The sequence below is a fragment of the Panthera uncia genome, chromosome B1 (genome assembly GCF_023721935.1).
Source record: "Panthera uncia isolate 11264 chromosome B1, Puncia_PCG_1.0, whole genome shotgun sequence".
In the NCBI taxonomy this organism is placed as follows: Eukaryota; Metazoa; Chordata; class Mammalia; order Carnivora; family Felidae; genus Panthera; species Panthera uncia.
Window position 1 is genome coordinate 161598052 of NC_064811.1, and position 26997 is coordinate 161625048.

General features: G+C 37.7%; 1 protein-coding gene across 5 annotated transcripts in view; it reads right to left on the minus strand.

Moving 5' to 3' along the window:
• The window catches only part of RNF170 (ring finger protein 170), a 43415-nt gene extending 16466 nt beyond the window's left edge, over positions 1-26949 (minus strand). Inside the window, exons 1-4 of one of the 5 annotated variants that reach the window (XM_049632489.1) lie at positions 26723-26949; positions 21124-21199; positions 20297-20440; positions 2947-3022 (exon numbers count right to left, since the gene is read on the minus strand). In XM_049632489.1, coding sequence (XP_049488446.1) covers positions 2947-3022; positions 20297-20433 — 213 coding nt within the window. In that variant the 5' untranslated portion in view covers positions 20434-20440; positions 21124-21199; positions 26723-26949. Of the gene's footprint in view, positions 1-2946; positions 3023-20296; positions 20441-21123; positions 21200-26402; positions 26680-26722 lie in introns of those variants that run through there. The other 4 variants (XM_049632492.1, XM_049632488.1, XM_049632490.1 and 1 more) reach the window with 4 other exon arrangements.
• Between the last annotated feature and the right edge of the window lie 48 nt (positions 26950-26997).

Sequence of the window (26997 nt, forward strand, 5' to 3'; positions counted from 1 at the left end):
AGGAGTTTCTCTTTCACTGTTAGAATGACTATGTTATTCTGAGAAACACAGGCTGAGCTAATGCAAAAGCTAAAGATATATCAAACGGTTTCCCAAGTAATAGCTTTTAATCATTTCTTACATCTTTTTCATTCATACATTCCTGGTAAGTGTTGCACGTGTGCCATGCCTCACAAAGGGACCAGAATTAAACTTGCAAAGAATATTGGTCATTTTGGAAGAAGGAAATTTAATACCATTGGTACCTTGAACTTAATCTTCCACATGGTCAGATTAGTAAAATTTAATGTTCCCCAGTTACATCACTGTTATGAGATTGTAATAGGAATGTTGAATAGAATCATCACTACAAGAAGCATCCAGATATCAAAGAACCCATCAGAATGTAAGTGCTATGAAGGAGCACTTTACCTATAGGACTCGCTGCAGTGACCCAGGCACTGGAAGGAATCTAGCACAGTATGTAATGTGTATCTTTGAAGATACCTATAAAAAACTATATTCACAGCACCCAGCACACCTCTTATAAAGTAGCCAGCATTAAAAACGTCAAATACCAAAAAAAAAAAAAAAAAAAAAAAAAATTATAGAATTCACTAAATATGAACTATTCTTAGTTGTAAACCAAATCAAAGATTTTTGTCACCTGGGTGCCTGGGTGGCTCAGTTGGTTGAGCATCCGACTTTGGCTCAGGTCATGATCTCACAGTTTGTGAGTTTGAGCCCTGCGTCAGGCTCTGTGCTGACAGCTGGGAGCTGGGAGCCTGCTTCAGATTCTGTGTCTCCTTCTCTCTCTGCCCCTCCCCCACTTGTGCTCTCTCAAAAATAAATAAACGTAAAAAAAAAAAAAAAGATTTGTCACCTAAAACTAATAAACATAACCAAAATCTCCTATTTCTTACCAGTCCTAAAATACTAGAATATTCTATAAGCTACGGTCACACCTTGATGTTATAGTCTTTTATATTATTTAAAACAGAAAAACAGAAAAACACATAGCACTTAATTAAGTCTCCCTCTCTACCTTTTATCTTATTATTCTTTGTAAATTAACTAAAACAAAACAAAAACAATTACCAGTTACCAGTGCTGTCCAACAAAACTTTTTGCAGTAATGGATATCTCCTTTATATCTTTGAGTATTGAGTCCTTGAAAGGTGACTAGTGTAATTAAAACATACTGAAATTTAAATTGTATTTAATTTTGGTCAATTTAAAATTAAATGGCTACATATGGGTAGTTGTTACTATACAGACCCGCACAGGAAGGGCTAAGTCACTAGCTTTATTCTAACGAAAGCTACATGCCATGTGTGAGGTAGGTGAACTGGAAAGTGGTGCAAAGAAATCTGGAATATCCAGCTCAGTGTAGGACTTCTGGATAGCCAGATCTATTCATGTAATTCCAGTGTGCATTTAAGTAAATCTTAGTGATCTAACATGTTAGATGGGAATGATACTTGTTGCCTTACTTGTGTTTGCAGATTAAATAAGATAGTTGTAATGTGAAAGCACTCTGTAAATTATAAAACACTATCCCAGCATGAATTATTAATAACAACAGCCCTTGAACAGAGTACTATTAACATGCTTAAGCTATTTTTACATCAGTGAATTGAAATTTTATGAAGGCAGGAATTCTTGTTTGTTTAGCTCACAACTGAATCCTCAATGCCCACAACAATGTCTGACATATGGTAGATGTTTAATAAATATTTGGTGAATGGATAAATTATAAAACCCTCTTCGGAATTAAAATTTAATTGGTGGGAAATCAATTTTTAAGGGTTTTTGTTTTTTTGATATTAGCTATCTTGACATACAGGTGTATAATATCCTACTTATTCCAGCCTTCATGAAATACATTTCTGGTTCGTAGAGAGTCCATTTGGTTAAAAGCAAAGAAGAGGCAGAAAAGTTTTATTTTTTTGCCTAACTAGTTTTACTAACTTTGACCACTGAAGAAAAAGAAGAGGAAAAAAAAAAAGCCACCCCTTACAGTCATTTCTTTGTAGGTCTTAGATGTTAGAAAAATAGCTTATCTAGGGTGCCTGGGTGGCTCAGTCAGTTAAGCATCTCACTCATTTCAGCTCAGGTCATGATCTCATGGTTTGTGAGACTGAGCCCCTTGTCAGGCTCTGTGCTGACCGCATGGGGCCTCCTTGGGATTCTCTCTCCCTCTCTGACCCTCCTTTGCTTGCATGTGCACATGTGGTCTCTCTCTCAAAATAAATAAATAAACTTAAAAAAGAAAAATAGTTTTTCCATTACATTTCATTAAAGCCAATTAGATAGTTATTATTTCCTCACAAATAACTAATAGGAAAACTGCTGGGGTTTTTTTTTTGTTGTTGTTTTTTTAATGTTTATTTTTGAGAGTGAGAGTGTAAGCAGGGGAGGGGCAGAGACACAGGAAGACAGAGAATCCAAAGTGGGCTCCAAGTTGTCAGGGCAAAGACTATGTGGGGCTTGAACCCACAAACTGTGAGATCATGACCTGAGGCAAGGTCTGATGCCCAACTGAGCCACCCACACACCCCGGAAAACTGCTGTTTTTAAAGCAGTTTTGGGGCATCTGGGTGGCTCAGTTGGTTAAGTGTCCAAGTCTTGATTTCGGCTCAAGTCATGATCTCACAGGTTCAGGAGTTCTAGCCCCACATCCAGCTTCCACTGAAAATGTGGAGCCTGCTTGGTATTCCCTCTCTCTCCCTCTCTCTCTCAGAATAAACAAACAAACATGCACATGAAAACATTTGAATAGTTAAAACTAGTCATTTGCCTAATCTGAAAATATACAATCAACAGAATCACTTAAATTAGTAAAGCAGGAAAACACCCCATGTTTCCAAACAGTAATTTATTGTTTCATCACCATTTCATATGTAAGGAGAATAGCAACATCTACCCCTTACATAAATACACATATTTATATAATAGCAATAGTACCTGTTCTGTTTGAAGTTGCTCCCGAAGCACCCTTACTAATTCTTGGTTTTCTGGGTGAATGTTTTGATGGGCGTTTCTGTTAAATAAAATATAATAAGCTTTGAATACAAAATATTGCCAGATGAATCCGTTTTCTTTATGGGTCTAATTTTCAACCAAGAACTTCATAAACGTAAATGATGGCACACAACTGTACTCCAATTCCAGGACTGAACATTCCAGGCTACTCTGTGAGGCGTTCTAAGGTTACCGAATACAGCTGATTTCAGGTTCAGCTGGCAAATGATGAAATCCAGAGGCCTAGCACCTTGTAGATTTGATGTAACTGCAGGTTTACAAATCATCTGAAGAACGATTAACACGTTTATTTCTTCCGCAAAATTCCTTCAAAATAAACTATATAATTCTAGATATTATTATGCATTTGAACACTTTTGCGTATCTAATTAGATCTTTCTCCCATAGAGCTTTTCACAGATCTTCATAGAGCTTTTATGAGGAAAGGGGGACAATACAACAGAAAATAAAACTATGTCATACAGAAAAACCCAGACGTAACATACCACTTATACCTTAACATTAACAATTAAAAGGGAGATTCAAAGGCAAGAATTTAGTGGCTGATACACAAGGATGAGATAAGGTATGTGGGTATTGGAAATTGGAAGGGGTGGTTTAGGTTGGCAGGGTGGGGTTGAAGATTTACATCTGAATCACAGCTTAATTCCATTTGGCTGTAACAGTTTCTTCTAAACTTAAACATTTTTTAACAGCAATATTTTAAGTCCACAAAATCCCAGTGTTACTTTATATAAGAGCCTTTATTTCCTGGGTGAGCTAATACCCAACAGTGATAAAAACTCTAAATCAATAACTTAATGGGACATGGAAAACTTTTTAAAATACATCTTACGATTATTCAATTTTTAGTAAAAAATCCAAATTTTAGGAAAAAAGCTGGCAAAAAAGAACCATTAGTTTTGAAGAACATTAAAAAAGTCAAATTTCTTTTTTGTTTTAATTTTTTTAATGTTTATTTATTTTTGAGATAGACAGAGTGTGAGCAGGGGAGGGACAGAGAGGGAGACCCAGAATCCGAAGCAGGCTCTAGGCTCTGAACTGTCAGCACAGGGCCCGATGGGGGCCCCACGAACCGCGAGATCAGGACCTGAGCCGAAGTCGGACACTTAACCAACTGAGCCACCCAGGAGCCCCCAAAAAAGTCAAATTTCTAATCAGAAACTAAACATAAATGTAATAAAGCTACTTGAACTGTTTAAACATCTTAAATTCTGGTGGATTATTTATTTTAAATATTACCTTTTTATGACTGAATAACGATCTCTGTGGTGGAAACAATCTATCCGGAACAGCACAAGGAACCATCTCATTTAAGTATCAATAACTACCTACCTAAACAGCATTTCTCTGTTCTTTGACAGTGGAAAACCATTCCCTTCTCCTTGAAAGAAAGACAGTTACTACTTTTCAGAGTACACATATAAACCATGTAACTGGAAGGTCTTTCTTTTGGTTTCTTTCCATAAAAGAAAAGATACAAGATTGTAAAATCTAGTAGTAGAATGTTAGAAAAGTCAAAGTATAACCAAAGAACAAGACAAACAGCCTGAGATGTTGGACGAAGCCTGTAGTTTAGGCAATTAAATGGGATTAGCAACTGTGAGTCCAGAACCAAAAATCTAGAAAATAATGGGATAATTAAGACAGACTGAAAGTGAGATTAGAAAACCTCAAGATGTGATCACTTCAGCGATGAGAAAATGACAGCATTTGACACTAGGTCTAAAGATGCCGAGGAAAACAATGGCTCTAATACAGAAACAAAATATATCATTTACCAATGATTTATGGTCCTTTGTTATTCATGAAAGGAGAAACCAAAATTATCAAACCAGTTATGTGGCTCTGGAAAGAAGTCAGGAATCTCTGATAAGAGGAAATAAATGATATCCAAACTCTGGGTCAAGAAACAATGTCTGAATCAAAGTTCACAAATGTGCAAGAGCAAATCTGTGGTTTATAGGTTAAACTGCTTACCAAACCCTTTGCACTGGTTTTTAGTATGTCAACAAATGGCAGCTATTCATAACAGCTTAAGAAGGGAGGACAAAAAGATTTAGAAAGAAATATATTATAACTGTAATACACTGCTGAAGGAAATTAAAGAAGACATAAATAAATAGAAAGACATCCTGTGTTCATAGACTAGAAGACTTAATATTTTTAAGATGTCAGTACTACCCAAAGTGACCTATTTACAGATTCAATGCAATCCCTGTCACATCCCAACAGGATTCTTTGCAATATAGAAAAACCCAGATCTCAGGAAGATGGCAGAGTAGGAGGATCCTGAATTCACCTCCTCCTATGGACACATCAAGGCAACAACTACATACAATAATACAATTCACTCTGGAACTGAACTGACTGGCAGAACAGCTCCTCCACAGCTAAAGATATAAAGAGAAGTCCACATCAAGAAGGGTAAGAGCAGAGATGTGGTCAAGAACCAAACCCTCTACACAGTATCCCACAAGTGGGAGGGATATCACAGGCATGAAGGTCAACTCTGAAAAGGGAGATAAAGCTTAACATTGGGCATCCCCAGCCTTGGGGAACTGCACTGCATTCGGCCTATGTAGCCAGATGTTTATGGGAGACAGTTCTGATACTCTCTTTCTACCTTGCTAACCTTGTTAGTCCTGCTCGCCCCATCCCAGCATTCACCTGTGGAACTGCCCCACCCAATCATTCTACCCTGGCAGGCACCCTTTCAAAGTGGTTCCTGCCCTGGTGCACCCAGCAAGCAGTCCTGGCTAGAACTGGCATCTGCTCCAAAGCAATTCCTGCCCCAGAGAGGGAGGAGAGCCAGCCCTGCACACCAGCATGGCTGCAGCAGATGTGGCTAGGACGCTCAGCCGGTGGTGCAGGAACCAGCCCCACCCACCATAGCAGCAGCAACACACATGCCCAGGCACAACCAGATAGCACCTGCAGCCTACAGAAAGGACACCATTGGAGCACCTGGTTCTAGTGATGGAGGTATGGGGGGTGGGATTGTGCTACTGGGCCCCAAAGCACACCTTCTACAGAAGGCCAATATCTTCAAGACTAGGAGACCTAGCTGACATACCTAATACATAGAAACAAACACAGAGAATCAGAAAAAATGAGGGACGGAAGATTATGTTCCAACCAAAAGAACAAAACCAAACTGGAGAAAAAAGAATTAAACAAAACAGAGATTAAATAGTCTACATGATTAAGAGTTCAAAATAATGGTCATAAACATTTTCACTGTACTTGGGAGAAGAGTAGATGAACTCAGTGAGAACATTACAAAGAGAAAACATAAAAAAAGAACCAATCAAAGCTGAAAAAAATACAGTAAGTGCAATCAAAAATACACTAGAGGGAATCAACAACAGAAGAGAGGATACAGAAGAACAATTCAACGAATGGAACACAAGGTAGGGGAAAGCATCCAAGCTGAACAGAAAAAAAGGATTTTTTAAAAAATGAGGATAGGTTAAAGGATCTTTATGACAATATCAAGCATACTAATATCCACAATTACGGGGCGATCCAGAGGCAGAAGAAAAATAGAAAGGGGCAGAAAACTTACTTAAGAGATAATAGCTGAAAACTTCCCTAAACTGGGGAAAGAAACAGATATCCAGGCCTAGGAAGCACAGAGAATCCCCAAAAATATGAACCCATAGCAGTCCACACCAAGACACATAATTAAAATGCCAAAAATTAAAGATAAAGAGAGAATCATAGAAACAGCAAGAAAAAATAAAATAGTTATATACAAGGGAAACCCCATAAAGTTATCAGCTGGTTTTTCACAGAAACTTTGCAGGCCAAAAAAGGTCTGGTATGATATATTCAAACTCTAAAAAGAAAAAGCCTATAACCAAGATTACTCTATTTGCCAGAGTTGTCATTCAGAATTGAAGGAGATATAAAGAGCTTCCCAGACAAACAAAAGTTAAAGGAGTTCATCACCACTAAACCAGCCTTATAAGAAATGTTAAATGAAACTTTAAGCAGGGGGAAAGAAAAAAGTCAAAACTATAACAACATTATGAAAGGAAAACATTTCACTGGTAAAAGCAAACATACAGTAAAGCTAGTAGATCGTTCTTTTATAAAACTGCTATGAAGGTTAAAATACAAAAGTAGTAAAATCAATTATATCTACAAAAACTAGTTGAGATACGCACGTGCACACACGACAGGGGTGCCTGGCTGACTCAGTTGGTAGAGCATATGAATCTTGATCTAGGGTTGTGAGTTCAAGACCCACACTGGGTGTAGAGCTAACTCAAAAAAAAAAAAAAAAGATACACAAAATAGAAAGATGCAAAATATGACATCATATACATAAAACATGCAGGGAAGGAACAAACATGTATTGCTTTCAGAATATTTTCGATCTTAAACAACCTTCCACTTAATGTAGACTGTTATATATACATAGGATATTACATATGAATCTCACGGTAACCACAAACCAAAATCCAACAATAGACACACAAATAATAAAGAGAAAGTAATACAAGTAAACACTAAAAAAAGTAATCAAATAATAAGGGAAGAGAGCAAAAGAAAAAGAAGGAAAAGAGAACAACAAAAACCAGAGAATAGCTGACAAAATGGCAATAACTTCATACCTATCAATACTCACTTTTTATTATTTTTTCATCATAGTAAGTGCACTCTTTAATCCCTATCAGCTAATTCACCCTTCTCCCCACCAATCTCCCCTCTGATAACCGTAAGTTTGTTCTCTATAGTTTTGTCTTTCTCATTCTTTTTTCCTTGCTCATTTGTTCTGTTTCTTAAATTCCATATATGAATGAGACCATATGGTATTTGTCTTTTTCCAACTTATTTCACTCAGCATTACACTTTCTAGCTCTCTCCATATTGTTGCAAATAACAAGATTTCATTCTTTTTTATGGCTGAATAATATTCCACTGCATTTGTATACCACATCTTTTTATCCATTCATTTATAGATGGACACTTGGTGGGGGCACCTGGGTGGCTCAGTCAGTTGAGCATCCAACTTCAGCTCAGGTCATGATCTCACAGCCTGTGAGTTCGAGCCCCGCGTCAGGCTCTGTGCTGACAGCTCAGAGCCTGGAGCCTGCTTTGGATTCTGTGTCTCCCTCTCTCTCTGCCCCTCCCTTGCTCATGCTCAGTCTCTCTGTCAAAAATAAATAAACATTAAAAAAAAATTATAGATGGACACCTGGCTGCTTCATAATTTGGCTATTGTAAATAATACTGCAAATAAACACAGGGGTGTATGTATCCTGTTCATTAGTGTTTTTGTATTTTGGGGATAAATACCCAGTAGAGTGATTACTGAATTACAGAGTAGTTCTATTTTAAATCTTTTGAGGAACCTCCATACTGTTTTCCATAGTGGCTGTACCAGTTTGCATTCCCACCAACAGTGAACAAAGACCCTTTTTCTCCACATCCTTGCCAGAACTTGTTGTTTCCTATGTTTTTGATTTTAGCCATTCTGACTGGTGTGAGGTGATATCTCATTATAGCTTTGATTTGTATTTCCTCGATGATGAGTGATGTGGATCATCTTTTCATGTGCCTGTTGGTCTCTGTATGTCTTCTTTGGAGTAAATCTATTCATGTCTTCTGCCCATTTTGTAATTGGATTATTTGTTGTTGTTGTTGTTGTTGTTTTTAATTTTTTAATGCTTATTTATTTTTGAGAGAAAGAGAAAGAACGTGAGCAGGGGAGGGGCAGAGAGAGGGAGACACAGAATCTGAAAGAGGCTCCAGGATCTGAGGTGTCAGCACAGAGCCTGACACAGGGTATGAACCCACGAACTGTGAGATCATGACCTGAGCTGAAGTCCAACGCTCAACTGAGCCACCCAGGTGCCCCTATTTTTTTGGTATTGAGTTGTATAAGTTCTTTATATATATTTTGGATACTAACCCCTTACTGGATATATCATTTGCAAATATCTTCTCCCATTCAATAGGTTGTCTTTTTGTTTTGTTGACTGTTTCCTTTGCTGTGCAGAAGGTTTTTATTTTGAGGTAGTCCCAATAGTTTAGTTTTGCTTTTATTTCCCTTGCCTTAGGAGACATATTTAGAAAAATGTTACTACAGCTGATGTAAGAGAAATAGCTTCCTGTGCTCTCTTCTAGAATTTTTATGGTTTCAGGTCTCACATTCAGTTCTTTAATCCATTTTGAGGAAACTCTCATAAACAAGCTAATGTTACACATACAGAAACTAGAAAAAGAATGAACAAGGTCAAAAATTAGTAGAAGGAGGGAAATAATAAAGATCAAAGTAGAAATAAATGAAATAGAGACTCAAAAAAAAATAGATCAGTGAACCTAAAAGCTAGTTCTTTCAAAAGATAAACAAAATTAATAAATCTTAGCCAGACTCGTCAAGAAAAAAAGACAGAGAACTCAAATAAATAAAATTAGAAAGAGAAGTTACAACCAACATTACAGAAATACAAAAGACTGTAAAATATTATAAAAAATTATATGCCAACTAAATTGACAACATAGAAGTGGATAAACTGCTTATAAATATACAATTTTCCAAAACTGAATCAAGAAAAAAAGGAAAATCTGAACAAACCAATTACTAATAACAAAATTGAATCATAATCAAAAAACAACCAAGAAAGAAAAGTCCAGGACTAGAAGGTTTCACAGATGAATTCTACCAAACACTTAAAGAAGAGTTAATACTTATCTTTCTTGAACTACTTTAAAAATATAAAAGAGAAAGAAATGCTTCCAAATTTATTCTATGAGGCCATCATTATCCTGATACCAAAACTGAACACAGATACAATAAAAAAAAGGGAGAGAAATTACAGACCAATACTCAACAAAATATTAGCAAACCATATTCAGCAATACATTAAATGGTTCATTCACCATGATCAAGTTGGATTTATTCCAGGAATACAAGGATAGTTCGATATCCATTACTCCATCAACATGATACACTACATTAACTAAATGAAGGATATAATTCATATGATCACCTCAATAAATGTAGAAAAACATTTGACAAAAGTCAATATACATTCATGATAAAAACTTTCAATAAGGTGTGTTTAGAGGACACATACCTCAACATAATAAAGGACATAGATAAAAAACCCATAGTTAACATCATAGTGAATAGTTAAAAGTGGAAAGCTTTCCTTTAAGAGCAGGAACAAAACAAGGATGCCTATCCTTGCCACTTTTATTCAACACATTACTAAAATCCTAGTCACAGCAATCAAAGAAGAAATGAAAGGCATCCAAATTGGTAAGGAAAAGGTAAAATGGTCACTATCTGCAGATGACATGATACTACATGTTGAAAACCCTAAAGACTCCACCAAAAATTATTAGAATAAGTGAATTCAGTAATGTTCCAAGATACCAAATATATAAAAATCTGTTCCATCTCTATACATTAATAAAGAAATAGCAGAGGGGCACCTGGGTGGCTTAGTTGATTGAGTGTCTGACTTTGGCTCAAGTTATGATCTCCTGGTTCATGAATTTGAGCTCCATATCAGGCTCGCTGCTGTCAGCACAGAGCCCATTTCAGATCCTCTGTCCCCTCTCTCTGCCCCTCCCCTGCTTGTGCCCACTCTCTCTCTCTCAAAAATAAATAAACATTAAACAAAAAGTAGCAGAAAGAGAAATTAAGAAAACAATCCCATTCACAATTGTACTGAAAAGAATAAAACACCTAGGGATAAATTTAACAAAGGAGATTAAAGACCTGTACTTTGAAAACTATAACATACCAATGAAATAAACTGAAGACAACACAAACAAATGAAAAGATATAACATGCTCATGGGCTCAAAGAATTCACATTGTTAAAATGTCCATACTACTAAAAGCAATTTACAGACTCAATGTAATCCCTATGAAAATACCAACAGCATTTTTCACAGAACTAGAACAAATAATGTCCATAATTTGTATGGAACCACAAAAGATCCTGAAGAGCCAAAGAAAGAAGAACAAAACTGGAGGTATCACAATCCCAGTTGTCAAGATATACTACATAGCTATAGGAATCAAAGCAGTATAGTACTGGCACAAAAGTAGACACATCAATAGAACAGAGAGCCCAGAAATTAACCCATGCTTATATGGTCAATTAATTTACAACAAAGGAAGCAAGAATATACAATGGGGGAAAAGGCAATCTCTTCATTAATGGTGTTGGGAAAACTGGACACCTGCATGCAAAAGAATGAAACTGGACCACTTTCATATACTTTTATACACAATGGTAAATTCAAAATGGATTAAAGACCTAAAGTAGAGCATGAAACTATAGAACTCCTAGGAGAAAACACAGGCAGTAAACTCTTGGGCATCAGCCTTAACAATATTTTTTCTGGTCCTCTCTCCTCAAGCAAGGGAAACAAAAGCAAAAATACACTATTGAGACTGAATCAAACTAAAAAGCTTTGGTACAGCAAAGGATACTATCCACAAAGCAATAAGGTGATATATTGAACAGGAGAAGACAATTGCAAATGATAATAGCCACCAAGGGGTTGATATCCAAAATATATAAGGAACTCATACAATTCAGCACCCAAAAAACCCCACAAATAATCCGATTAATAAATGGTAAGAGAACCTGAAAAGATGTTTCCCAAAGAATACATACAGATGGACAACAAACACATGAAAAGATGCTCAGTGTCACTAACCATCAGGGAAATACAAATTAAAACCACAATGAGATGTTACCTTACACCTGTCACAATGGCTATTACCAAAAAAACAAGACATGGTAAGTGCTGGCCAGAATGTAGAGAAAAGCAAACCTTTGTGAACTATTGGTAGGAATGTAAATTGGTACCACTGTGGAAAACCAAGTGGCAATTCCTTAAAAAATTAAAAATAGAAATATCATACAATCTAGTAATTCTACTTCAGGGGATTTACCCAAAGAAAATGAAAATGCTAATTTGAAAAGATATATGCACCCCTATATTTACTGCAGTATTATTTACAATAGACAAGATATGGAAACAACCTAATTGTCCTCTGACAGATGAACTGATAAAGAAGATGTAATATACGTACACAATGCAATATTACTCAGCATAAGAAAGAATGAAATCTAAGGGCACCTGGGTGGCTCAATCGGTTGAGCGTCCAACTTCGGCTTAGGTCATGGTCTCACAGTTTGCGAATCTGAGCCTCACATTGGGCTCATTGCTGTCAATGTGAAGCCCACTTCAGATCCTCTATCCCCCTCTCTCTGCCCCTCCCCCACTTGTGCACCCGCTCTCTCTCTCTCAAAAATAAATAAACATGAAAAAAATATTTTAAAAGAATGAAATCTAGGGGAAGGAGGACGAAAGAATGAAATCTTGCCATTCATGACAACGTGGATGGACCTAGTTGGTATTATGCTAAATGAAAGTAAGTCAGATAAAGACAAAAACGCCATATGATTTTATTTATATCTGGAATCTAAAAAACAAAACAAATGAGCAAACGAAAAAACAGAAGCAGACTCATAAATACAGAAAACAAATTGGTGGTTATAAGAGGGGAAGGGGATGAGCAAAATAGGTGAAGGGGATTAAAAGGTACAAATGTCCAATTATAAAATAAATAAATCACAACAGTGATTAAATACAAAATAGGAAATACAGTGAATAATTTTTTATGTTGACAGATGGTTACTATACTCATTGTGGTAAGCATTTGGTAATGTTTATAATTACCTAATTACCATGTTATACACCTGAAACTAATATTGCATGTCAATTATACTGCAATTAAAAATAAAAATTGAGGGGCACCTAGGTGGCTCAGTTGGTTAAACATCTGGCTCATGGTTTTGGCTCAGGTAATGATCTCACTGTCCATGAGTTTGAGCCCTGTATCGGGCTCTGTGCTGACATTGCAGAGCCTGCTTTGGATTCTGTGTCCCTCTCTCTGTGCTCCTCCCCCACTAGCTCTCTATCTCTCTCTCAAAATAAATAAAAAATTAACTTACAAAAAAAAAACATTTAAAAGAAATAAAAATTGGAAAAAAAAATCATCAACTCTAAAAAAAAAAGAAAGAAAACTCCTAATGGGGCTCCTGGATGGCTCAGTCAGTTAAGTGTCCAACTTCCACTCAGGTCATGATCTCAGGGTTAGTGAGTTCAAGCCCTACATTGGGCTCTGTGCTGACAGCTCAGAGCCTGAAGCCTGCTTCAGATTCTGTGTCTCCCTCTCTCTCTGCCCCTGTCCCGCTCACACTCTGTCTCTCTCTTTCTCAAAAATAAATAAACATTAAAAAAAATTTTTTTTAATAAAAATTTGTATGTTACGTCAATGGATCCCAACTAGCCAAAACAATCTTGAAACAGAGTGAAGTTATAAGACACACACTTTCTGATTTCAAAACTTACTACAAAGCTATACTAATCAAAATGGTATGGTACTGACATAAGGACAAACATATAATAATGGAATAAAACACAGAGTCCAGAAATAAACTCATATAAATGGTCAAACTATTTTTGGTAAGGATGCCAAGACCCTTCAGTGGGGTAAGGGTGGTCTTTTCAACAAATGATACTAGGAAAACTGGATATCCACATGCAAAAGAATGAAGATGGATCCTTACCTTCTACCATACACAAAAATTAACTCTAAATGAATCAAAGAGCTAAAACTCTAAAAATCTTAGAAGAAAACACAGGGGAAGATCTTTGTGACCTTAGATTTGTCAATAATTACTTAAATATGACACCAACAACACAGGCATCAAGAGAAAAAACAGAAAAATTGGGCTTTACCAAAGTAGTGCACCATAAAGAGAGTAAAGGGGTGCCTGGGTGGCTCAGTTGGCTGAGTGTCCGACCCTTAATTTTGGCTCAGGTCATGATCTCATGGTTCATGGGACTGAGCCCTGCATTGGGCTCTACGCACTGAGAGTGCGGACCCTGCCTGGGATTCTCTGTCTCCCTCTCTCTCTGCCCCGCCCTCTGTTCCCACTCTCTCTCTCTCAAAATAAATAAACACTTTTTTAAAAAAAGAGAGAGGGACACCTGGGTGGCTCAGTTGGTTGAGCATCTGATTTTGGCCAGGTCATGATCTCAGGGCTCATGAGTTTGGGTGCTGCATCAGGCTTGCTGCTGTTAGCATAGAGCCCACTTCAGATCCTCTGTCACCCTCTCTCTCTGCCCCTCACTTACTCTCTCTCTCTCTGAAAACTAAAAAAACACTTTAAAAAAGAGTAAAAAGGGGCACCTGGGTGGCTCAGTCGGTTGAGCGTCTGACTTTAGCTCAGGTCATGATCTCACAGCTCCTGAGTTCGAGCCCCATGTCAGGCTCTATGCTGACAGCTCAAAGCCTGGAGCCTGCTTCAGATTCTGTGTCTCCCTCTCTCTCTGCCCCTAACCCACTCACATTCTGCCTCTGTCTCTCTCAAAAATAAACATTAAAAAAAAATTTTTTTTAATAAAAATAAAAAAGAGTAAGACAACACACAGAATCGAAGAAAGCATCTGTAAATCATATAGTTGGTATGTGATTAATGCCATAATATATCAAGAACTCTCACAACTTTTGTGTCAACTATACTTCGATTAAAAAAAAAAACAACAAACAACTCTCAGAGGGCACCTGGTTAGCTCAGTTGAGACAGCATAAGACTTGATCTTGGGGTCTTGACTTCAAGCCCCACATTGTGTGGACAATCTATTAAAAAAGATTCTCATTACTCGAAACAAAAAGCAAGCACCCAATTCAAAGATGAGAAAAGAATCTGAATAGACTTCTCTTCAAAGAAGATACACAAATAGCCAATAAGTAAATGAAATGATGATCAACATCATGAATGAAATGCCAAATCAAAGCTCCAATGAGACACTACTTCATACCCATTTGGATGACAATTATAAAAAAAAAAAAAAATAGAAGGTATCAAGTGTTGGTACAGATATAGAGCAATCAGGGGCACCTGGGTGGCTAAGTCAGTTAGCATCTGACTTCAGCTCAGGTAACGATCTCATGGTTCGTGGGTTTGAGTCCCGTGTTGGGCTCTGCACTGACAGAGCTGAGCCTGCTTGGGATTCTCTCTCCCTCTCTCTCTCTGCCCCTCCCCAACTTGCTCTTTCTCTCTCTCTCAAAATAAATAGACTTAAAAAAAAAAAAGAGAGAGATACAGAGAAATCAGAACTATTGTGCACGGCTGGTGGGAATGTAAAATGGGCCAGCTAGTGTGAAAAACAGTTTCCTCAAAAAGTTGAAATAGAATTACCATATGATCCAGCAATTCCAATTAAAAGCATTTGACAGACCCAAATGTCTATCAAAAATAAATGGGTAAACAAAATGTGGTATATACATATGGTGGAATATTATTCAGGCATAAAAAGAAATGATATTCTGATACATGCTAGAATGTAGATGGACCTTGAAAGCATCATGCTAAGTGAAATAAGCCAGATACAACTGGGCAATTATTTTATGATTCCACTTTATGAGATTCCTAGAACTGGCTAATTCATTGAGATACAAGATAGAATAGAGGTTACCAGGGCTTAGGAGGAGGTAGAATGGGCAGTTATTGTTTAATTGGCATAGTTTCCGTTTAGGAGAAGATAGTTCTGGAAATAGATAGTGGTGATGGTTATGCAACATTGTGAATGTACTTAATGCCACTGAACTGTACACTTAAAGTGGTAAATTTTATGCTGTTTATTTTACCACAATACAAAAAAATTATGACTCAAAACATCAAAGAAATTACAGAAAAGAGACAAAAGTTTCCTTTGAATTATAAACTACACATGCTACCCCTCTCCCAACTCATCACTAATTGATAACTGCAGTTGAAGTAACAGGATTACAAATGCCAAGTGAATTTGAATCTGAAGAGCTGGACAGAAACTTAAACTGACCTCCCACTCAATCAGATGACAGATTCAAGACAATGTCTAAATAATGGAGCTCCTTACATAATTTGAAAAGTGACTTAGGCTGATCCAAAATCTATCATTTATCTTTACTTACTGGTCTTAGTTCTGTCAATGAAGCCACATGGAATAAATCTAATTCTTCTTCAATAAAACAAGCACTGATCAGGGCACTTTGGTGGCTCATTTGGTTAAGTGTCCCACTTTCGGTTTCAGCTCAGGTCAAGATCTCATGCTTTCATGAATTCGGGCCCCATCCCTACTTGGGATTCTCTCTGCCCCCCCCCCTCTGCCCCTCCCCCACTTGCACTGTCTTTCTCAAAATAAATAAAAAACTAAAAAAAAAAAAGCCCTGATCATTTTTTTTTTTTTTAACGTTTATTTATTTTTGAGACAGAGAGAGACAGAGCATGAACAGGGGAGGAGCAGAGAGAGAGGGAGACACAGAATCTGAAACAGGCTCCAGGCTCTGAGCAGTCAGCACAGAGCCCAACGCGGGGCTTGAACTCACGGACCGCGAGATCGTGACCTGAGCCGAAGTCGGACGCTTAACCGACCAAGCCACCCAGGCGCCCCACCCTGATCATTTTTAAAGACAACTTTTATGTCCAACAGTATTTTCCACTAAGCTAGATATCCCCAGTCCCTTCAAGCATTCTATATGGTTTCTATAGCTTTATCCATTCTGAAAACTTCCCCTGAAATGTTTACCGGTTTAAAATTATTCACCCCCCCAAACATAAAATTAAATTAAATTAAAATAAAATAATTCACCCAAACTGTATATAAGCCAAATGTGACCTCTTCCTGGTTATTTTGATTACTGCAGCCTAATACTGTTAAGTTTTTGACATCTCCAACACACAATTTTATATATTAAATATAAAACTTTTAGTTTGGGCTTCATATCTTCCCAGTCTGTGGGGAAAACACTCTTATTATATAAGTAATAAATACCCATAGTAGGGAAATTAGAAAAAAAAATAAGGGGAAAAATATTTTAAAATAAAATTAATTTTATCAAAAATAATTTTTAGACAGTATGGTTTACTTGACTTACGGTTTTGTGATGTCTTTTAAATTTTTTTGCTTTTAGAGAGAGCACAAGTGGAAGAGAGGGGCAAAGGGGGAAGGGGAGGGGAGAGACAGAGAAAGAGAGAGAGACAGAGAGACAGAGAGACAGAGAGACAGAGAGAGAATGAATCTTAACCAGCCTCCATGTTCAGTACAGAGCCCACTGCAGGGCTTAATCCCTTGATCCTGGGATCACAACCTGAACTGAGATCAAGAGTTGGATGCTTAACCAACTGAGCCATCCAGGCATGTCATGATGTATCTTTCAATCAACAATTCTCACTCAACAATTTATCATGGATACTTCAACGTGACAAAGTTCTATCTTCATCCCATTCTTAATAAAAAGCAGATACTTCATTTGTATCTGCCAAGTCATGACTCATTTTTAAACAGCTTTATTGAAATATAATTCACATACCATACCACACAATTTACCCATTTAAAACGTACAATTCAATGGTTTTTAGCATATTCACACATATATACAAACATCACTACAGTCGATTTTAGGACATTTCCATTACCTCAAAAAGAAACCCTGTACCCCTTAGCTATCATTCCTCATACCCCCATCTTTCACTCCAGTCCCAAGCAATCACTAATCTATTTCCAATCTCTACAGGTTTCTCTATTTTGGACATTCATATGAACACACTCATATATATATGTGGCCTTTGTATCTAGCTTACTTCACTTACTATATGTTTTCAAATTTCGTCTATGATGTAGCATGTATCAGTATTATTCTTTATATAGCTGAAAAATATTCTATTGTATGTGTGTACCACATGTGTTTATCCATTCATCCATTGATGGACATTTGTTTTTTTTCCTACCTTTTGGCTATTACGAAGAATGCTGCCATGAACATTCTTATAGAAGTTTCTGTGTGCAAATGTGCTTTCATTTCTCATGGATATATATACACTTAGGAATGAAATTGCATATTTAATCATTTGAAGAAGTGATAGTTTTCCAAAGAGGTTGAATCATTTTTAGATTTCTACTATCAGTGTATGAGGGTTCCAATTTCTCCACATCCTCAACAATTGTTATTATCTGATTTTGTGATTCTAACCATCCTAGTGGGTATGAAATTGTGTATCACTGTGATTTTGATTTTGATTTCTCTGATAATTAACAATGTCAGGCATATGTTCATGTGCTTATTAGCCATTTGTATATCTGCTTTGAAGGAATGTGCATTCACATTCTTTGCCCATTTATTAATTGCATTATTTGCCTTTTTATTATTGAGTTGTAAGTTCCTTATATATTCTAGATCCATGTGACATATGGACATATGATTTGAAATGTTTTCTCCTGCGGTGACTGGGTGGCTCAGTTGGTTAAGCATCTGACTTCAGCTCAGGTCATGATCTCTCAGTTCATGAGTTCAAGCCCCGCATCAGCCTCTGTGCTGACAGCTCAGAGCTCAGAGCATGGAGCTTACTTTGGATTCTGTGTCTCCTGCTCTCTCTGCCCCCACCCCTGCTTACGCGTGCTCTCTCTCAAAAATAAATACGCATTAAAAAAAAATGTTTTCTCCTATTCTATGGGCTTTCCACTTTCTTGATTATGTCCTCTCAAGTACACAATTTGGTAACTTTGATGAAGCCCAGGTTATCTATTTTTTCTTTTGTTGCCCATATTTTGTGTCATATCTAAGAATCTTGATGTTTAAGAACCTTTTCTATAATTTTTACAACAAACTCATTGATTTGTAATTTTTGAAATTAATCTTTTTTTCTATTTAATACTTTTCTCAAAAACTTTTTAATGTTCATTTATTTTCGAGAGAGAGACAGAGTATGAGCAGGAGAGGGGCAGAGACAGAGGGAGACACAGAAGCCAAAGCAGACTCCAGGCTCTAAGCTGTCAGCACAGAGCCTGATGTGGGGCTCCAACTCACGAACTGCGAGATCATGACCTGAGCCGAAGTTGGACACTTAACCGACTGAGCCACCCAGGTGCCTCCATATCTTTTTTTTTTTTTTTTTTTAATGTTTATGTATTTATCTTGAAAAAGAGAAAAAGAGAGCTTGCAAGCAGGGGAGGGCAGACAGAAAGAGAGAGAAAGAATCCCAAGCAGGCTCTGCATTTTAAGTGCAGAACCTGATGTAGGGCTCGATCCCAGGAATTATGAGATCATGACCTGAGCCAAAATCAAGAGTCAGACACTTAACCGACTGAGCCACCCAGATGCACTTCTATTTTATACTTGTATACTTTTTTTCCATTTCTGTTTTCAATTTTATATATATATGTGTGTGTGTGTGTATATATATACACGTATATATGTGTATATATATGACATATATATATATATATAATTTTATTTATCTTTGTGTGTTAACACTTAAATTTCTAGTTTATATCCTAGTCTGTGTATTGGCATATAAACATCTGAGGCTTTTAAAGATTGTTCCTGATTCTATAGCAGTAATTTTAATCTTTTTCTTTTATTTTTTTTTAACATTTATTCATTTTTGAAAGAGAGAGAGAACGAGCGGGGGAGGAGCAGAGAGAGAGACATAGAATCTGAAGCAGGCTTCAGGCTCTGAGCTGTCAGCACAGAGCCCAATGCCGGGCTTGAACTCACAAACTGCAAGATCATGACCTGAGCCAAATACGGATGCCCAACCACCTGAGCCACCCAGGCACCCCTAATCTGTTTTTAAGTTTATTTATTTTTGAAAGAGAGAGAGCACGACTGGGGGGGGGGCAGGTGGGTGGGCAGAGAGACAGAGAGATCGACAGAGAGAGAGGGCTGTCAGCAGAGAGCTGGATGCAGGGCTTGAACTCACAAACCGTAAGATCATGACCTGAACTGAAATTAAGAGTCAGATGCTTAATTGACTGAGTCACCCAGGTGCCCCTAATTGTAATCTTAATTCCCTACATACTGTCCAACTTTTTTTTTTGCCTGTTTTTCCATTTGAAGACTGAAAATATTTTGCACTTGTCTGCATCACTTACAAATTGAGGGATTCAATTATGAAAATTATTATCTTAAACTGTGATACTTCCATTGAAAATATTAATATTTTATTCAAAATACGGTGATAAGTTTAAATTTTATCTCATAAGACAGCTGAGGACAGGAAAAATATATAGTAGCATTTAGAGCCTAGTGGAAAATAAAATACCTTAGTAAATATATACAATCACTGAGCTCTATTACTCACTTTTTAAATGAAGCATTAAAAATTACTAGAAGCAGTCAGAAGGCAGTGGCCCTTGCAAATATATATTATTTCAACTCTTTTGTCCTTTAGTCTCACCTGAAAAGTGCATATACCAGGGTAGCAATCAAAGCGAAACTGACCACAACTGCCACAAGTACTTGGTCACTTACTCCTTCTATGACTGAATCATCATCCAGTTTCAAACTTTGAACCTCACTGTGATATTTGGCCATTCCAAGTCTAAAATATAAAGAAACAAGACGAAAGTTACAAATGACACAGTAAAAATGAAATATACTAATCAAAACAACATAAATATAACTGACTTCTAAGGTTTTTAAATTTTCAGAGTGCCCACTTAAGGAAGGTTGTTGCATTTAGTACAACTCCAGTGAGGATTCTCCCTTTGAGTTCTGTAAAATTTGCCAGACACATTATTTTGAGGAAAAGAAAATTCTACTTCCTTTAAAGTAAACAATTACTCTAATTTGTCATCCATTTACAGTTTTTAAAAACAAATTAAAAAATACCGTTTCTTCTTCAAGCTCAGTTCCTTTAATCTTAAAGGAAAAAAAGACATTCCTCATGCTCAACAGCTCTTCTCATTCTTGAATACCAAATCAATTCTCCAAGTAAATCAGATCCCTCCTCTCCCTTATAGCACTAAATGTGTCCTGGAATGCACCATGTATAGATAAGGAAAGCAATATATTCTCTTCTTATGTAAATATTCCTATATTATCTAGCTTAGTGCTCTGTACACAGTAGGGCCTAATAAATACACGTTTAAATAAAAGTGACTTACCTTACTTACAGTGTTAGTAATTTGAAAAGTAAAAGACATTTAGGCTATAGCACATTTATATCTACTAAGATTAGTTGAATTAATGAAAATTCTGGTGCTTGAAAACAATTAGCCTCACCTGGAACTAAACTCAGCTTATGGTTCAGAATTCTTTGAACTGCCTGGAATATGGAATCACTCTGAGGCTGCATTTCCTTATGAAGAGAAGAGGGAGGATATGAAACTCTGCTTCCCATACACTAAGCTAGAGAAAAATGGTAATATTCAATTTCTATAGGTATGAAGGGAAATAATCCAACCACATCAGAGTCCAAGTATCATAGGTAATTCTTATTTTTTATATGGCAAAAGAGAAAAATTTAGTCTCATAAGACACCACAAGGAAAATAAAGGAAGTAAATATTCAATTAAATATATATGACTATTCATAATTAAAATAAAATCCTGCAGGGGCACCTGGGTGGCTCAGTTGGTTAAGCATCTGACTTTGGCTCAGGTCATGATCTCGCAGCTCCTGAGTTCAAGCCCCGTGTCGGGCTTTGTGCTGACAGCTAGGTGCCTGGAGACAATTTAGATATTTATTTAAATTTTAAAATTTAGATATTTATTTTTTCAGGTTTCCTCTTCTTATATTTTATTTTATTTTTTAAAAGATTTTAAGTAATCTCTACACCCAACGTGGGGCTCAACTCTACAAGCCCAAGATAAAAAGTCACAGGCTCCGGCGACTGAACCAGCCAGGTGTCTGGCTCTTTTTAGAGATGCTATGTACAGCTGTATCAAAAGTCCTAAGAACAGTCAGAACTATTTCTATCTGCAGAAAGATAACCAAAATGCTATCCCCTTGTGTCAAGATTTCCCACCTCTAACTACTGAAAAGTGAAAAGATTTTTCCCTATGCTATACATTTAGGCAATTCACTACTGAATAGGAGAATTTGTCACCCCAAAATATGACTTTTGGTTTAAGAATTACTTTAGACTGGTTATTAAAAACAAACAAACAACAAAGGAAAGGCTCTGAAAACTAAGTAGAAGCTATCCTTTTTTTAAGAGCCATTTATGAGTAAAATCTCCATTTGTAAGGGCGTCTCTCTCTGTACCGGAAGAGGAGGACTAAATCTCTAGAAACTTTTATGAATGGGGCAGGGACTTAAATCTGCATAACATTACCCTTGTTTGCTGTGCTTTTCCTGGAAATCTCTCATAACTATGCTCCCTCCCTCCCCCAACATCTTTCTTTGGTCTTTAGCTAAAGGTGGTATATAATGTGATGGTTTGGGACATTTTGGAGTTACTCAGTTTTCCTGGGTACCTCCCATGTACGCAGAAGGTTTATAAGTTATTAAACTTCTGGGGTTTTTTCCTGTTAATTTGTCTTTTATTACAGGGGAGTCTCTGCCAAGAACCTAGTAGAGAGATAGTTATTTTTTTCTCCCCCACACTCCTTGTATTTTTTTTTAAATGGGTTACACTTGTTTTTGTGTTCTTTCAAGTGCAATCAATGGTAATGTGACTAAATTCCACCGTACAAATTATCTATTCTTTTAATCCTACTGTATATTTAACCTCTATGCAACTAAGATATTGCTTATGATATTGCTTCAGGCACACTTCCAAGAGCTCAGAGAGCCAGGATACTCTAACTCTTGCATGGCCATATGAAGTTATTTGCATAATTTTACAGCAAAAGTTCCCAATGTTATTAAAATGAAGACACAATACCACAAATTCTAGTATCCCCAAAGGTGTTTGGGCTTAGAGAGGAGAGGTAGGGGGGAGAGTGCTGATAAATTTCTGAGAGGAACAGAGAGGTCAGCTGCATTTTCTGGTTACATGGAAATCCCAGCTAAACCTAGAGCTTTCATATGGAAAACTACTAATCACTGACCTAATTGTTGCGGGCTGCCAATAGCTCAACTTCCACCAGTAATTTTTCTTATGATCAGAGTTAAAAAACAAAACAAAACAAAACAAAACAAAACAAAACAAAACTGCAGGAACTAATAGCTCAAAAATGGGGTATTATAACATCACTCTGTTTGGAAAGAGGCTGATCTAAGATTACAGAGGATAAACACCAAAAAGAAAATTTTCTACTTGAGGAGATGACATAATATCTCAATCTCGAAAAGTCAATCTTATCTGAACTTCAGTTCAACTTTTGCTTTTCACAGTCAGGTCTTGTCTAGATCAGAACAGTGCTCCTGGTTTTGTTCAATGGCATTGGCTCTCAACTCAAGCCTAAGCACTGCTACTTGGACATTAACAGTCCTAGATTTTAGTTCCAATTCTACTACCACAAACTGTGCCCTACATAAACTCTAATGACCTCTCATTTTCAGCAAAATGTAAAAACTGCGCTTGAGGATTCTTAAGTTCCTTCCCGAATTACATCTCTCTGATTCAGGGTTTTTTGAATTAAAACAAAACAAAACAAAACAAAACAAAACAAAACAAAACAAACAAAAAACCTCAGAAAGATAAATACAAGTTAAAAGTGGTTACACGTGGGAAATAGACCTGAGAGCCAGCCTTTCACCTTTCCCAGGACACAGTTCTATAGTATTCCTTTAACCATAAAAATAAAAGCCAGAGTGCCTAACTTCCTCCCTTGAGTGATGAAAATTAGGCTTCAGTGCTCAAAGACAAAATGTCTGTGTCCGGTCCCATTCTTACCTATCACCCTAGTCACTCTATTTCCTGATGGTCGCCTTCCTTCTAAAGGTATCTATCAAGGGCACTCTAAGACACTCACAGAGACATCTTATTCCTTAGAGCAGTGCACAGGGAATATTACATGTGTTAGGGGCCACTAAATGCTGCTTACTTGAAACCCAGAAATAAAGTTTATAAACTTATAGAACATGATTTCTAATGTATTTCAAAGGATCCTATCAAATATGAAGATAAGAGTTACCAGTACTTCATTTTTGTTTGAGATTCACAGAAACAACACACCATAGATCTTGGAGACAGTGTGGTATAATTGATAGAAGCCTGAAGAGGAATGGGTTTCTAGCTTGGGTTTTGCTATTGATTAGCTAAGTCTTATTAAGAAGTAGCTTCATATATTAGAGAAGCATAAGCTTTGGAGTCAGGCAACTGTGTACTCATGTGAAGTCTGCATCTCAACTCCCTCATATGTAAAATATGTAAAAATAATTTTAACCATATCAAATGCCCACTTTTTTTAAAAGTAATTTCCACACCCAACGTAGGGCTCAAATTTACAACCTTGAGATCAAGAGTTGCATGCTCTACCTAGTGTGTCAGCCAGGTGCCCCTCAAATGCCCACTTTTTGATGAAAAAAAAGCTCCTTGTTTTATGGAGTTTATAATGAGATAATGAAGGTAAAGCATTTAGCATATTGCTTGTTACACCATATAGACTTTCAGTAAACAGTTATAATACTTTGATTATTATGTTTTAAAATTTTTTTAAAGTAATCTCTACACCTAACGTGGGGCTCCAACTTACAACCCCAAGATCAAGACTTGCATTCTCTACAGTTTGAGCCAGCCAGGCAGCCCTTGGTTACTATTATTAACAACTGTCAAGAAGAACCACTTTAAAACTTAGCCATGCATTCCCTATAGCTGCACTATGGTGCATCTCAAACTCTCTTTAATCAAAGCTCTAAGTATGTATTCCCTGAGAAGACTTGGGAACATGGCCACATAGGACACCCCCATGTTTATCTGAATCTGATAAACAGCTATAGATGACAACTAGTCTCCAACTAACCAAAGTAAGGAGACAGCTAAGGCAAATTATACTCACCTCTCAGCTTGGCCTTTTACAAAATTTTCAGAAAAAAATAAGTAAATAAAAATAAGGGAAATACAGGAAATTCCATAACTTCCAAAGGAGAAATCCTTTGTCTTTTTACCCAAGCTCATGTAGAAACATGATAGTCACATGACTTCCACAGTTACATCCAATAAGCTTTTAATATAATTTCCTTCATCGAGAATAATCAGAGCCACAAATGAAATCTCAAGAACACTGCAGTATCATGCATAAATGCATTATGGGTGAGCAGTCAAGACTGAAAAAGGAGGCTTAGGTCATCTGTGTCAAAGCCTTAAAAACCTGAGCAGCTGGAGTAAAGGTGTTCACTACACCACAGTCCCTCCAGAAAAAGCTAGAATATAGTTCTCCACATCAAAACACAAGTTGTGGGTGAGTCAGGCTTAAGTCAATGTAACATATACTTACTGACTTTACATGTCTAAGAAGGGTAATGGTCATTAAAGTGCTAGGGATTCGACAGAAACAACCTAGTATGGAATGTAGGAACTCTGGTTAGACAGAGATCCAGAGGCAACAACAGAGGAAACAAAGGCAGTCAAGATACATATTTATCATTTCTAAAGATTTCTCTGCACTTGGCATAGGGAAGAACATTTTTTAAAATGACCATTGAGAAGACTTCAGGTAAGATTTTTTTACATTTGCAAAATGATAAATCATCACGTGTCAACTGTTAACCGGTACTTTGTAAGGCGTCCTTAAAAACTCACTGCAATTCTTAATGCTCACGGACAAAACCTACTCCTAATGGGAAAAAGGGGGGCTCCAGGAACTGACAAACCAGAGTAAAGATGTGCTCTAGGAAGTTAAGTTTGCTGCACTCCAAATAAAAGTTTGGCATTATCTTATTAAGTTAAGCATATTCTATGACTCAACAATTCTCCTAGGACTCCAAGGCATGTATCCTAAGGAAACCCTTACACATTTGCACTAGTACCCAGGTGTAAGAATGCTTACAGCACTGTTTTTAGTAGCCTCAAACTGGAACAAAAAAATGTCCATTAACAGAATGTGTACACTGTTATAATCATGCAACGGAATACTAGACAGCAATGTAAATTACCTATCGATATAAACAAATTTACTATTAATTCAAAGCCACAAAATACACTGATCCCACTCGTTAGAATTCAAAAACACGCAAAGTAAAACTATACTGTTCAGGCATGCATATAGCAAAGCTCTACGGAAAAGCAAGAAAGTGAGTATCCTAAAAGTCAGTCTAGGGAGGGAATTGTTCTCAGGAAGGAACATTATGTGTGGGAAGAACTTCTGAAATATGGGCAGTGTTCTTTTGTTTTTATCTGGGTGTTTATTAAATATTTTTCTTTAACAATGTACATTGTATGCACTTTTCTGCATGTTATGTCGCATAAAAATATACGGTACCCCAGCAGAAATCCACAACTCTAAAAAGGTGAGAGAACTTGAGGACAATCAAGGAAGCCATTAATTAAGACGGCCAACTCCTAGCTCTGCGCTAGGAGAAACAGGCCGTAAGAACTATCGGGGTCCTCACGGACTAACTGGCGCACACCCTCTCCCTAAAGTAGCCTAAGTTTTCAGGGAGTCGAGGCTCACTGCGACCCAAGAAGGAACGGCTGGCTCTCTTCACCCGGCCAAGCACCTAGAACCACCAGACACCCGCCACGTCGGCCCTTCCGCGGTCTCCGGAATTCCGGGCGGGAGCCGGGCGACTCTGGGGTTTAGCCCCGGGCTTCCCGAAGGAAGGCGGAACCCCTGAGTCCGACGCAGCAACTCCCCCCGCCCCGAAGCCCGAGGCGACCCCTAGGGCAGTCCCGCCCTCGTCCGAGCCCAGCCGGCCGCTCCCGCGGGCCCCGACGCGGGTGGGCGTGGCCGGCCGCGGCCAGGCGGGCCGCGGAGGGGGAGGGGGCGCGTACCTCTCCACCGCAGAGGATACCTCGCCAATTCCCGGTGACTGAGACTAGAGATTATTTCCGGGCACGGCCCCCGCCACCCTCCCAGGCAATCACTAGCTGTCTCTTTTTCAATTTGGAGTGCGGACACAGGCGCACGCGCACTGCCGAGCTTCCGTAAGGGTGCGAGCGGACAGGCGAGGAGGACCCGCCGCCGCCGCTGCCGCCAAGGCCGGGCGCGTGCGCGCCGCGACACGCAGCGGGCCGGCGTCGGGGCGCGCGCGGCGGCGGCGGCAGCG